The 15,335-nt window shown below is 33.4% G+C and overlaps 1 protein-coding gene across 1 annotated transcript; it reads left to right on the top strand.

Annotated features, from left to right (window-relative positions):
- The first annotated feature begins 1,642 nt into the window (after positions 1 to 1,642).
- Positions 1,643 to 3,702, top strand: LOC128213845 (prostaglandin E2 receptor EP4 subtype-like). Its single transcript, XM_052919907.1, has 2 exons — positions 1,643 to 2,482; positions 3,043 to 3,702. The coding sequence occupies exons 1-2, from the start codon at positions 1,643 to 1,645 to the stop codon at positions 3,700 to 3,702; spliced, it is 1,500 nt and encodes a 499-aa protein (XP_052775867.1).
- Positions 3,703 to 15,335: the final 11,633 nt, after the last annotated feature.

The following is a 15,335-nucleotide window of genomic DNA, read 5'->3' as shown; positions in this document are numbered from 1 at the left end:
CTAAGAAAGCAATACTTGAAAACATTTATTATACTGCACGGAATATACCTAAATTTATTGCATTATTTAATTGTCAACATTAACTTCATTACGCTTAAATGTAACTTTATTGATGATATATCATTTGGTCGCATGATTTGATGTCTTTATAATTTTGATCAGTTGCTTATATGAATGTATCGGACTTTGACTATGTTTGTAATTATATTATGTATACGCATGGGCATTGTTGTCTACATGTATTTGGAAATAAACTGTAAACTGTAAACTGTAATCTTACTTTGGTAGGTTTTGTTCGCCATAGCTTTAATATAATTTTACACATTCTTAAAATGTTTTTTTTCTAGTTATTAAAATGAATACCTCAACAACATTCATTTTCGCGTTTGTTAATTTTAATAAAAACATTCCAAAGAAAACTCGTTTAATAAATTTCTTATTGAATGACCAGTGATGACCTCTATTATATTGCACGAACAAAGTAAAATCACCACCCAAATAGTTTTGATCACATAGTCAATATTCTGGCAAAAGAAAGTTAAACATTATTGACCAGCAAATTACCCAAACATCATATCGCAAATTATTGTTAAAATACATATTATACACAGGTCTTCTTATAATTGGCTGTGCTCCAAACACCAGTCACGATTCACGTTCATAATGCAATCTACTCCTAGTACATTTTAAATGCCGTGAGCATACATCGAAAAAATGTGATTTGTTATGTAGTGGATGTTTTTTTTTTCACTAACAGATTCATTTAATTGGACAATATCAAACACATTAGTTAGTTCTTCAGAAGTACTTACGATGTAATTACTAAAATATTGAATTATCCAGGGTTATCAGTCATATGTCAAATGTCCATGAATTCTAATACGGCTTCTATGTCTTCACTTTTTGTGTGTATCATATTCGTTTATATGTTTACAGGTTCTAAATATTATACATTGTATACATTCAAGCTCAACTCAACTCAACTCAACTCAACTCAACTCAACTCAATAAAGGCAATGGTAACCATTTTTCCGGTATTGTTTCTGTTATTTTCATTAACATAATTTGATCTGATGATGATAAATTTTAATAACATTTAAAACCCATCATAACTGACCTGAACATTATCTATTACACAAACTCGTACACTGTTTTCGGTAAACATGAAGTGTTATTAACTCAATGTAGTTTGCCTATTGGAGGATTTCTATTTTCATTTCTTAATTGGAAGTAACTAAAAGCATCAAATGCTGGAATACAAAGTGTACAAACTATGAAGCCATTGAAATTGCATGGGCTAACTTTCGCCTCTCATTCCGCGTAATAAGTCAAGTATTTTATCAGCTCATAGGTAATTATTGCTGAGTTAATGTGATTTGCAATAAAATAGGAAACACTATTTAAACATCCCATGGGGAACTAGAAATGAAAAAAGGAATACAAATTCGTTTAACTCAAAGCCGTGATTGACGGTATAAAATAACAATTGGGACTAGCTAGGCATGCAGTCATCTCATGATATCGGAAGAGTGCGGAAACATAGAACAGTCATAGGTTTAGGGGTTGATATAATATATAGGATTTCCTGAACATCATTATATGATACTGGATTTAAGAAGAGCAGTCTCGTGGCATGGAAAACATGACTAGAGGTCCAACAGCGCTCTTCGACCTACCGGAAATGGGTTTAATAGAGACGGATGACCAAAACACGACAGAGGCGCTGGTCGTCATCTCGAGTGTTAAGAAACATAACAGTGTTGTTAGTTCCAGTATTATGTTCTCGTTCGGAGTATTTGGCAATCTTTTAGCGATGATTGTGCTTCAGCGGTCTCCGAGTGACCAAAAGAGAAAGTTGTTTTACCGCCTGGTCGCGGGTTTGACCCTCAATGATTTATTTGGGACCGTTTGTCTCAGTCCGTTCGTAATAGCTACATATGTGAATGATTTCAAATGGATCGGAGGAACGCTATCATGCAAATATTTTGGATTCATGATGGTGTTTGCTGGTGTTGCGACCTCAACTATTGTGTGTTTGATGGCTATTGAGAGACTTCTGTGCATCAGACACCCTTATATGTATTACGCCAGATTAAGAAAGAAACATGCAACATTCTTCCTGTTAGGAGCTTGGGCCTTCGCAGGACTTATTGCGAGTTTGCCGTTGATGGGGTTTGGGGAAATTGTGCTAAAATATCCATATACATGGTGCTTTATTAATTATTACACAAATAACGACGTTTCCAGAGCTTATAATTATCTATTTGCTCTTTTAGAATTATGCACTATAAGCATTACAGTCAGTTGCAATGGAGTTGTTTTGTATTCGCTCTTAAAGACTAAAATGCGCGGAATATCACGGAAGCGGAGCGGAGATTCACGAACTTTTTCCGGATATTCCCGGCGATACACAGAATTCCAAATGGCGGCTCTACTCATTGGCATCACAATTGTTTTCAGCTCGTGCTATCTCCCACTTATCGTAAGCTGCTCCTTTTGTAATGTATTCCATTAAATAAAAATAGAAAAACATTTTAAGGAGCGAACGATAAAATTCGTGTCATTAAGTTAATATTTTGTTACATATTAAATAATAACACTAAAATGTTTGCTTACGAATTCAAATGAACTTTATCTTAATAAACTTATCAAAAATAAGTGTTTTTAAAATGTGACAATGAAGCTCAGTTCTATCAAGAATTAAAATATTGAGGAGCTATTGTACAAATGCCTGTTGGGAAATCGACAAAAAAGAAAGTCAAAATTCAAAAAATACCAAATCCTTAACGCAGTGAAACCATGTACTCGAAAAACACCAGCGTGAACCATAATACACTGTGCATAAGCATATCTTGTATCACTACTATTTCAAATTTTCAAATACTTATAGATGATCTAAGGTCATTAATAGTAAGTTTTCTAATTTAAAAGCTCTGTAATTATTCTAAATATATAAACGACATTTAAACGTTATTTTGAAATAACTGTTAGTATTTATGTTTTCGGTGTATTTTGTCATTTTCAGTTAGTTATATATGTTAGATCCGAATTGTCATTAACCAGACAAAGCTGCTACCGGTGAATCTTCAATTTGACCTACTCATCATCCGGTTCGCCTCTCTAAACCAGATCTTAGACCCTTGGGTATATATCCTTCTCCGACGCGAAGTTGTGTGGAAAGTAGGTCACGCCATCTCGACAGTTTTCTCACGGAATTCTACGGACAAGAGTTTGGACAGGCTTCAACCACGGGAACCCATGATGACTTTAAGGACAGAGGAACACAATACATGCTGCTCCTTCTGTTACCACTGTCTTTGTGACCCACCGCAACTCCCGAGACAAGGATCCGTATGTAGTCTATACGGTGATGACAAATCGTTGGCTATGAGGACGAGCCCAAGATTGGGCTCAGCGGCAGATTTGACACAAGCTCTTACCATAACACATACGACAAATGATATAATAAGGAGAGACAGAATAGCCAAATTAAGGCAGCAGGCGGCTTCAGTTCAGCTTGGTGTTCCGGCAGAACCGTATTCGAAGGAGAAAATCGTGGTGTGTTTACAACCAAGGGAATCAATTGTGAAAGTACTAACCAATGGTAAGGGCGACGGCAAAACAGTTCTGTCATCAAAGAGATACGACACATCTGTACCAGATAGTGAGAGTGGTGATGGGTCTGGCATGTGCCGTGTTTAGACAATTGTTAAACATGCTTTGTAAAGCATTATAGTTATCCTTTCGTTTGTATTTCAATGTAACATATTAAATAATAGTTGACCTCCACACAATTGGAATCAACAATCCGCCTGTGAGAAAATATGTGTTCGGCTGCAACGTATATACATGTATCATCATAGGGTTCAGGCCTTCAAATGCGTTATTCTATTGTAAATGTCAAATGCATTTAAGACTTAACTAAATTAGCAAAAGAAGTATATATTTGAAATACAAATCTTATTAATTGGATAATTGGAAAAAGCAGAACATATAAAGGGATATTATAAATAAATGGCAAGTGCCCGGATGAGGTCCAGGATGAACTACCTATATTTAATAGTGAGAATGGTACTTTAGATTAATATTTTATTTGAGGCTGAGTAAAGCAAATTATTCATAGATTATATTCTTTAAATTCAGTCTAATATCTGCAATCAGAAAAACCCCCATCTCGGACATGAATATATTTTCTGCTGGAAAATAAGCTTGTTAACTTTCGGCCTAATGCATGTGGATACATGAACAATTAAATGTGCTTTTCTTCAAAGTGGTCAAAATTCTTTGCAGAAACATATCTTTTTGTTGCTTAAATCAATTGCATTTGAACTGAATTTTAAGGAATGTATGGTCGGCAGATACGTGAAACTGAAGACTGAAGATTGCTATTTTACATTGAAATGATAAAGCAAATTAGTTTTCTATATCCTACAGTGAATACGAAAGCAACAATCATAAGAAACGCTTTCAAAGAGAAAAAAATGGACTTCGGCAAAATCTTATTCAAAATAACAGATTTGACTTAAATTAAAATTGCTCCGAAGATAGGTGCTCAAATGAGTAATGAATGTCATATCAAAGCATTTTGATCATACCAAGACGAATATTGGAGACGGCCGACATAATTTCACATAATGTTTACATTCAAATAGGTGTGTTTGCTATGGCACAGGACTTATATTTGTATTATTTTTGAGTTTTTCGACGTATTTAGCAATTTAGAAAATATCTTACTCGTTAATCGAATTTTAATAAGTTAATAGGCGAGCATGGTAGTGGATACACACACTGGCATTTAATTCATTGCCTTTCGGCTTTCAAAGAATGACTCTTAATGTTCCGTTTTATGTACGGCCCCAATATATCACATTAGCAATGTATTACGCTTTGATACGTTTATAAATTGGCATTTTCGGAATTTCGTTCTACCATTTTTCGAAATAAGGAGTGTTTTCGTGGATGATATTTTTAAACCACAGTCTTAAAGTAAATATAAAAGGTTAAATTTTTGACAACTGCTTGACCCCGCCACTAATAAAGGAGTTCCATCACGCGGAAAAAAATACTACAGTAGGGAAAGATAACATCAGGAAAATTTTAAAAAGTTTAATAAACCAAAATAATAAACTGTCTACAGATACTGATTTTGATTTTTGAGTTTAAGACATGTTTACGAGTATAATTTATTCGCCGCCGAAACATGTAGTTTACAAGTTGAATGTACTAATACGCGAAACTAGAGCCTTTAGTACCATGATAGTTTCGTACCCATATATATTGTGGATTTTTTCGTAGCAATCATAACAAGATTGTCTGGGCATTTCCCACCCATTCGGAAATATACCCTAGCCACTGGGATATTTACCTTGAACATTATTTTTGGTATTTATACAAGGAATATTGATCAGTATATATATAATTTCATAAGGTTTAAATATATATTCATACCATGGAAAATCAACCTGCCTCTCCAGGCAACATGATGAATACAGTGTCATTTTTCCAACTATCCCCTGAAATTCTTTCAGTACTTTGATGTATGGAATTAACTGTGACAATAGACGCAAACAATACTTTTCTAAAGAATCTTGACTTTAGTTAGATTTTTTTTTGTATGTGAACATAAATTAATACAAATGTGTAAATATTCATATAAATACAAGTTGGAAATTAGCATGTATTTTAAAATTTTGATACTTTAAAAGGAAACTCATTAAATAAAAAATCTTATTTCGATGGATGATGCCAAATAGAGTGGTACATGAGGAAAGTTAACATTTAAGAGCATTCGGCAGCCATCTTGGGTGCCATTTTGAGAATGAATGATCTATTAGTTACACATCTCCTTTAATGCGAAAATAAAAATGAGTTGAATTCGAGAAAATGTCCAAATCTATGCACACATTTCTGAATATTGCAAAATAGTATATCAATAAATTCACATGTAATGTGCACCTATCTCTTTCCTGAACCTCATTTTTCGTTTAATGTGGGATACCAAAATATTTCAGTCAAATGGTTATTTACCAATTGTCCAGTGTTGCGAGTACCTTCCCCATAATTTAATTAATAAAATGCAACTCAAAAACCGGTCAATAAATAAAAACGTTTAATTTTTATCTTTTTTTCACGACTTTGTGAAAAAATAAGATATGACCTTGACCCATGAACGTGTCCAAATTTAAAAAAAAACAACAACTAGGGTTTAGTTATGATAAGGATTTAAAAAAAATATTTTCATGCTTAAGGGCAAATGTGCTCGTTATTGTGTAATTAATAGAGTATGTTGATGATTACGGGCCCAAGTTAATACAAGTATTTTGTATCATATACTGTTATAGATACTTCCCATACGAAACCAAACGCTATTATGACAACATTGCCTTTTATTATGAATAACGTTTCTACGTAGAACGTATCGTTGTCTGAACCACAAGGGAGCTCTTCCTGGAGTAATAACAGTATTACGGTCTTTACTAACAAATTAATCTATAACTTTAACCATTACTGTAATAAAGCGTATTCTGGGAACGCTATCAGATTCACAATTATCACATAGTCGTTACCATTCGTCGTAAATCTCAGCATAGGGAGAAACATATCAAACTACAAAGTGTCTGATATGATCACGTTTTCTATAAAAATGTTTCAGTTTGGATCCAAAACATGTTTTGCACTTTAAGAATTGTCGTCTGCAACCATGTGATACTGACTAGACTATTAACTTGACAGTTATTGTATTCGATGTTAAAATGGTTACATATTCAAGATTTTAAAGACGTAAAATTGAAAACATAAATAGAGAAACACACGTTATATACCTATGTGTTTATGCTTTGATATGCATAGAAGGCCAATCTCCACCTTCCTCTTATTTAGAATTCCACCCCCCCCCACCCATTAGCACAGACGTTTAGACAGAAATGTTTATTGCCCTAAACATGCTAGAGTCACAGCGATGCATGGTATAAGACAAGGAAAAGAGAAAGAATAAAGAAAGTTAAAATAAAGAACACACAATAACATAAAACACAAAAACAAAAACATCACAAACAAGTAACATAGAACAACAGCACAGCATTCCATAAACAGTACAGTGCATATACACTATATATTAAAATATATTTAAAACTTCCCAGATCTAACGCCCATAATGCAACGTTATCTCAATAAAAGCGTCAAACAGTTAACAAAGAACGCTAGGCTTGAAATTGTAATACTAATTAGTACACATAGAGCCTTAAGACCTTTCTCTGTTATTGACTATTGGTTTAGAACAAAATACCCGGTATAATTAAAACCTGTTCCAATGTCATTGAAATCATCAACTGTTTCAAGTTATTTATTAGCATATGTCCATTTTCACTATAACGAAAAATACGTAAAATGCCCCATTTGCGAAGAACCATTATCTTTGTCTGTTGTATGTTACTTTCTGGTTCCCATTTTTAAGAGTAGGCATGCAATACATTCAAGCTATTTTGTAAGTCATTAAAAGTTATGCCAAAATCATAATTATCGTCGGCAAACAACATCACTATGTCAGTCATATCATCTAAGGTAGGGACATTAAGGAATAGGATAAAATCCAAAATACAGTTTTAACAGTGTCTTGAATTTTGAAAATTAAAATTTAATTATTCCAAATAAATGTGTTTTGACCATGCTCGAAGTCATTTTTTATCATTCCATCCAGAAAATAATCATTAATTATGAAATGTGACAATGTTTACCTGATACCCGATACATGTCGGAAATAGCTCATTGAGCCAATGTTTTTTTTTATATCATATACCCGACTTTAAATAAAGAATCCTGTATCTTGTACTGGAAGCTATAAATGAGTAAAGTGAAGAAACAAGGCATCCTAAGACCCGTAGATATCATATTGTTTGAACACGGATTTCGACCACAAAAAGCTCATATGCAAACAATATTCAGGTATCTAGTATCCATAAATTATTTATCTTCAAGATGGCACACCAATTGTTAAACTCTTTGCGAAAATACCACGGAAATGACACTTATACTACCGGAGGCGGACGTTTAAACACCCGCGAACATTGAAATTTTCAATTATTAAGCCAAGTTCCTACTCATTGCCTATCTGCAATTTCAATGGCTGAAAATGTAGGGTAAATTCTAACGAATGTATGATTACAATATTTACCATACGTCGTAGAACATAAAATATCACGTGGTGCATTTACATACATACACACACACATACATATATATAATAGACATAATTGTATCAGTACACTCAGCAATTTATGAACAATTTGTAAATAGCTCTTCACAAATATGCACATTCAGTCAAGGCAAAGATATTATTCAAATATTTTACTCCGAGAACAGTTCATAAGACACTCACGAGGGCTCGTCTTTCATAGTTATTTGTTAGCAAACTTGGCTGAGGACTTCTCGATTGATGAACACACCGAATACGGAAATGATTTGCCATAAAGTCAACACTCAAAGCTCTGGTAAAATGTTTATTGAATTTTTGACTGCGTAATGAACTTCAAATCGCTTCCAGAACTAAAATCATCCCATTTTCAAACACAATTTTTAGTTATGTATTGCACGTAACATGGTAATGAATGATTTCCGAGACTCAAGAACAAATTAATTTGCGACCCATCAGCTGCAGAAGCTCAAGGGACAAGAATTTAATCCACAATGTATAAAGCTGCTTCAGATAGAACCAATGCCTTTTCACCGGTATGTCATTGTAAGGTTTAAAATGTAAATGACACCAGTTCGGAAGTGACTACTCTGTGTTTAAATATAATTTATTATAACACATGACAGTTAATCAAAGCGGGGTTATACCATCTCAGAACATCTTTACATAGTAGGCTTTTAAGCTGAACGGTTTGTGATTTTAAAAAAAAACCTACTTGATCTTCTGTTTGTGTTTGCATTGTCACCGCAATGTTTATACTCCTACGCTAAAGGTTGTTCTTGAAAGACAATAACACTGAAAACGCACTTACGTGTGGCCGGAGCATGGATTAAGCACTAATAATTAAACATAATTATAATAGCTGAACCATTGGACTACTGTGCACTAAAACTTCAACATATTATATTTTTGATAGTGACCAAGGTTCTAAACTAGATCACATTTTCTTGCAATCTTCACATGGATATGACTTTATAAATTAATTATGATTGTTTATCGTAGACATTATCATTGTTGTTGACATTGAAATGTAAGTCACGAAGTTGACATTTGCAAGAAATGTTGCCAACGTTAGTCAGATTTATGAATGAACAAATAGTTTAGGTCAAAGAAACTTGCATATAAAAGAAAATTGTTTAGAATTTTAAAATACAATTGATTTGTTCGATGCATGGTAGAAGTATACTACAGAAGAAGAGATATATAGTGTATACATTTTGTCATACAATCGACTGTGGAGATGCTTTTAGTTCAAAGTATAAATGTTGATGAATGGACATTGTATTTTTTGTGTTCTGTTAAGTGTAATGGAACAAATGTGATTGTCTTTCCCAATATGAGATATTAAGTCTCGATGAAACATTGGCCAGGTCTTGACAGCATATAGCCAGGGTGCTTTATCATTCTACACCTCTGATTACCAATGAAACAGCTTGGTTGATATTTTAAGGGAGTTCAAAGCACTACATGAATGTGTATATCTGCAAGTTTGCTTCAAAACTTGAAGAATGTGAGCGTTAGTTCTGCATTTCTCCCCGCCCTGTTCAATGCAGGCGCCGTTGTGTAGCGTATGAGACAAACAACTTTAAAAATTATCTTCAGTCTCCATGAACACAAAAACATTTACTGTCACACAAATTATATCTTTCGTATGGTAAGCAGATATTTCAGTCAAAAGTTGATAGATGTAAACTTTTTTCAATACGAATATTTTTCAAATATCAACAAATGCGCCGTAAATCTTCAAATGAGCATTAATGATATATATTGAATATCACATTCGTAGTTATTCATTACGAAATGTATAACACTCGTTTGATAAATTGAATAAGGCTTTTTTTATAAGTGTTTATTGTTTTATCATTTAGTAAATAAATCCCATGTTAAATGACCACTCATGGAATATCCTTTTTATATCGCACACTCTTTGGCAGAACAAAGCTTAATCCTATATTGAGAATCCTCGATAATTTGTAGCAAGTGAACTCACCACACATATTGTTTTGATTTTGTCCACAAATGTCAAGCCATAAACAACATGTTGGCAAAAGATTATTAGAAATTATTGACAAAAAAATAACACAATAATCGTTTCGCGAAAAAATGTCATCATAGATATTGTACATAGCTCTTCTTAAATGAGCTGTAATACAAATAACGGTTAGGATTCCCGGTCGTAAATGCAATCTACTCCTACATTTCAAAAAATAAAAATAAATAAATTAATGCCTCAAGCGCTATGTAGGTCGCAAAAAGCTGATTTGTTACGTAGTAAATGTCCTTTTTTCACATACAGATTCATTTATTGGGCAATATCAAACACATCAGTTAGCTCTTCAGAAGAGCATACGATGTAATTACTAAAATTTTGAAAACACATAATTTACCATTTATCAGGGTTATCGGTCATATGACAATATATTCCAAGTTTAACATTTGGTTGCTATGTCTGTAATTTTTGTATGCTTTATAATGGTTGATCTATTTATATATTCCTTATTTTTTTCAAAAACACAACACCAATTCAAACGTTTCCATAAAACACTATACGGAATCAGATTTAGACATACGCGGCCTTGTATTCAAATTATTCAAATAAAGAAAATATTATCCATTTCACAGACATGAAGTACCTTAACTATTTTATTTTTCGGGGTTCGGAGTTGATTCGCTTCTTATAAAAAAGGACATTGCCGAAGAAAGTGTTTTGATTGCTCAGTGTTTGCAACAAAAGCAATGATCACCAGAGTGCAACTTTTACGTAAATGTTTGTATCAGTTCTATTTTTTCCACAGTGATAATAATAATAATAATAATAATAATAATAATAATAATACATCTACTATTTAAAGAGTGCTTCCGGTCCTTTTACCGTTGTTTTGCTATACGGTTGCCTTATATTTACACCTAACTTCTATTTTTAACATTTCTGAGCAAGGCCATTATATTTGTGTAATAGATCCTTTGAAGTCGTATTATTGGTTGACCTCGCTACTCTCGGGGACATTGTCTTGGCCCTTAGTACTGTCAATGTCAACGCTCGTGCCACTGCCGATTCTCGATTCGCAACTTCTTGCTGAAATGTAGCAAATCGTGGACACATATTTTATGTTTATGACGATATCTGCATTAAAGTTTTGAGGAATCGTGCGTTGTCCTTATAGATCGGGTGAGGTCACATATTTGTTGAATTGTTCACATGTTTTGTGGCTGTACAACGATTTCTGTCAAAGATTAATCTCCCCTCAAGTGGCAACAAACTTTAAACTACTCATAAGTTATGAAAATATTTTGTTTGGTTAGTCGAAAAAATGGAATTTTATCATTTCTTTTCATATTTGAATATTGGCCCATTATTTTGCACCAATATAAAGAGTGTTTTACTTACTTCCAATACCAAACCAATACACATCTACGACAGCATTACCTTTAAGTATGTGTTCCATAACTATTAATCGTCGTCAGCGCCACCAGGGAGCTCTTCCTGGAGCAATTACAGTATTACGTTCTTTTCTAACACATCAATGTAACATTACCATAACCGTGAAAACGCGTCTTCTGGGACCACTATCAGATTCACGATTATCACAATATCGTAACAACTCGTCGTAAATCTCAATGAAGGGAGAGTCATATTTAAATACATCATGTCCGTTTGGGTCACGTTTTATATAAAAATATCATTTTCGATCCTTTACAGTTTTTTTGCACTTTAAGAACTACCGTCTGCCTGCAACAATGCAAGACAGTCGAAACTAGTGAACTGGCAATCATCGTATTTGATGTAAAATTGTAAAACACATTCAAGATATCAAAGGCATACAATTGCAACCCTTATTTATGAACGGCAGGCAAATTTCCACCTTCCTCTTATTTATATTTCCCTTAGAACCACAATTCAGAAATAGGATTAGACCAAAATACGTTTATTAGTGGTCATCGTCGGAAAACAAACATCAGAAATATTGTCACGATTTGTTGTTCAATATCATTAAATAGAAACATTGCGTTAGTTTAGACATTCCTCCTAGCCAAGGTCTATTTTTTGTCGTCATCACACTGAATAAATATATCCATATAGTGTAGCTCCCAGAATAGATGGACTCTGAGGCGTATTTCAATCATGAAATCTCTGTACAATGTTTAAGATTACAGTATCCGATCACAAATTATTAACCTGCATTTTGTATAATGTTCTATTCATGTTGTTGCATATCCATGTAACCTGAGTTAGTAATAAAACGAGACTGAGTTGAGTTCAGTTGAATAATACAGCTTGATTTGAAAAATAAAAAAAATGAAAGGACACTTTACTCCTCGTCTTGTTAATGATAGATTTTTTTTGAAAACTAATTTTAAGGATGTCAACTATTGCGAAGCTCCTTAGCTTACTGCTTCTTTATTGGCGAGTGTGAAGTTTTATTGCCATTTAGCGTACTGTTGTATTCATTGATAATTTAAATGATATATTGGTATTATATATTCACCTTTGAAATGAAATCACCTATACAAATATATTGTGTTGTAAAATGTGTTCATATATCTGTTGAATTGTATTTACCGTTTTTACTGACCACATTCGTAAATGTATGTTACATGCACTATTTACTTATTACGCTTCAATATTATGTGCAATAAATATACCCTACAAATAGCAAACCCAATTCCTAATTAGGGTTGTGGTTTATGTTTACCAAGTTTATGGAGTCGGCGAATTTGATTGGGAAATAATTGTTTTACTCACGATCTAAGTGAGTAACAATATATATTAACATAATATGAAACTAGGAACGAATGTTCCATTTGGTATAAAAAAATTAAAAAAAAGTAAATATAATACTAAAGAAAAAACGTGCACTATCATCCATAATTAAGAAATGGAAGAAACTGATCGAATACCATCGCTGTCAGATTGGAGATAAACTAATTAGCACTCATTTCTAGCTTTACGTAAAATAGCAAAATATTAAAAGTTTAAATACGTTACTTACTTGAATAAAACATCTTAATATTAAGAATGGAATTGCAAATTTTGGCAACATATTATTTGATAGACTAAAGGACAGCATATCTTTATCAGACATGTTTCGAATGATAAACGTTCAACATAACAGTGTACGGTATACGTGGATAGCGTTGTAATTTAAAATCATGTAGGACAAGGAGGTATTGTCTGTCAAGAAATTATATACATGTAGTCTTACGTATTATAACAATCGTATCAGAAAACCTGGACACGTTTTTGACTGGAAGATACCATTCCAAATGAACTATTCATCGTCACTCAAACCACATGGCATTCCAGTCGGCTTTAAATCAATGTTTCATTGAATCCATACTACAACTACATATACTAACATCAGGGTTTAGTTATATGTCTTTCAGCAACTCAGTTTGTAGTGCGAGTATGAAGAAGAGGGCTGACACGATATTAACTAATTCAGCAGTTTAGTTCGAAAACGTTCATGTCGGTACGGCCACCTTTGTTCTTATGCGGTAAAGTTGTGATCTTTGTGTATGATAGGCTTTGGCCCTTGTGTCTATTACCAGAACCATAGTTATGTGTATCGCTATATGGTTTACCTTATAGTTACCATTTTATATTGTAGAATGTAAGCAACACGGAGTAAATTCTTATCGTTTCAACGACCGTTTCTTCTTCTATTCAGCATAAGATATAGACAAACCAGGACTGCTATGAATACCATAATAAACGAATATTATCACAAACGACAATTGCATTGCCTTGTCCGCTTTACCAATGAAGTACACTCATGTCCAATGCCTCCGAGAACACAGAAGTCTCATCAGCTATAACATGACGTCCACAAGTTTGCGTGATCGGGGTGACGGTATGACAGATCAGAGATATGGCGTCTGCCACGAATGAATATGATAAAAGTCTGTGATTACCAGCATTTTTGGAATCTTGTCATAACATAATCTTTTTATGGAACGCTTTTATCGAAAAATAATTGATGGCATAATTAGTATCGTCTTTTATTTTATGGTAGTTTGGAGGCAAGTGGTTGGGGTCTGAGCGGGGCTGTGATTGACGGGGTGGGGCCTTAACAGTGTAGCGATTACTTTTGCTGTCAATCGACTGTCTCAATAAAAAAAACACTGCCCATGCCGATTTTGCTGTTTGGAATGTATTTTGTGATTTCCAATGATCTCTGTTCTAGAAGGAAGTACCTAGAAGTTCGTAAAATAAACTAAATTCGTCAGATTTTTAAATGCTCTGATTTCAGTTGTACGAAACTCATACAAGGTCTAAAATATACATTTGGTTCGGGATACCCGGACCTACCTACAAAATAGGCGCCGACTCTTCCGTTTTTATAGTCAGTTGGTAAGCAAATAATATTGGTTTAGAGCTTTATACAGACGATAAGTTTACCATTATCCTCAAATGATGGCAATAACGTTCTTACATAAAGCCTAATGGTGATAATAATAATAATAATAATAATAATAATAATAATAATAATAATAATAATAATAATAATAACAATAATAAAACCTACCTATCTACCTTTTTGGAAAAGGATGTAATCTTAACCAAACCATTTTTCGGCCCAACTTAATAATTCATTCACATTATTGTATCCAGTTTTCTTCTTCTTCTTCTTCTTCTTCTTCTTCTTCTTCTTCTTCTTCTTCTTCTTCTTCTTCTTCTTCTTCTTCTTCTTCTTCTTCTTCTTCTTCTTCTTCTTCTTCAATGTAGACACTAATGTTTCATATTTAAACGAACATGCAACATGATTATTTTTAGTATAGGTCAAACCCCTCTCGGCGAGTATTGACAATCGTCATATGGATATTAATGATCTTCCGTAGGCGCATTATGGTCATTCAACCGGGACTTAACGATCTTTGTCGATCTCTCTTCGCTTTTTTTACAGTGTAATTACATTATTTGATTTTGTGTTTTGGTTGTTAAAAATGTATTGATTTTTGTTGTTGATTTTTTTCTGAAAATGGAGATTTTTAGAGGTTATTTTTGGGCATAAAAAGGGCCCGATGATTGCGGAGGGTAAAAAGGGTCCTTCGGCAAAGGAGGGTAAAAAGGCCAAGTTTTAGCTCAAAGATGGTTATTACGCTTTAAAATATCAACCTTACATGTATCATACGGAACAATTTGTAC

Source organism: Mya arenaria, chromosome 13 (genome assembly GCF_026914265.1).
Source record: "Mya arenaria isolate MELC-2E11 chromosome 13, ASM2691426v1".
Taxonomy (NCBI): Eukaryota; Metazoa; Mollusca; class Bivalvia; order Myida; family Myidae; genus Mya; species Mya arenaria.
This window is presented reverse-complemented; position numbering and strand designations above follow the sequence as displayed.

Coding starts and splice junctions, on each gene's coding strand:
- LOC128213845 (XM_052919907.1), top strand. CDS start 1,643: ATGACTAGAGGTCCAACAGCGCTCTTCGACCTACCGGAAATGGGTTTA. Junction 2,483..3,042: donor CGTGCTATCTCCCACTTATC/GTAAGCTGCTCC, acceptor TATATATGTTAG/ATCCGAATTGTCATTAACCA.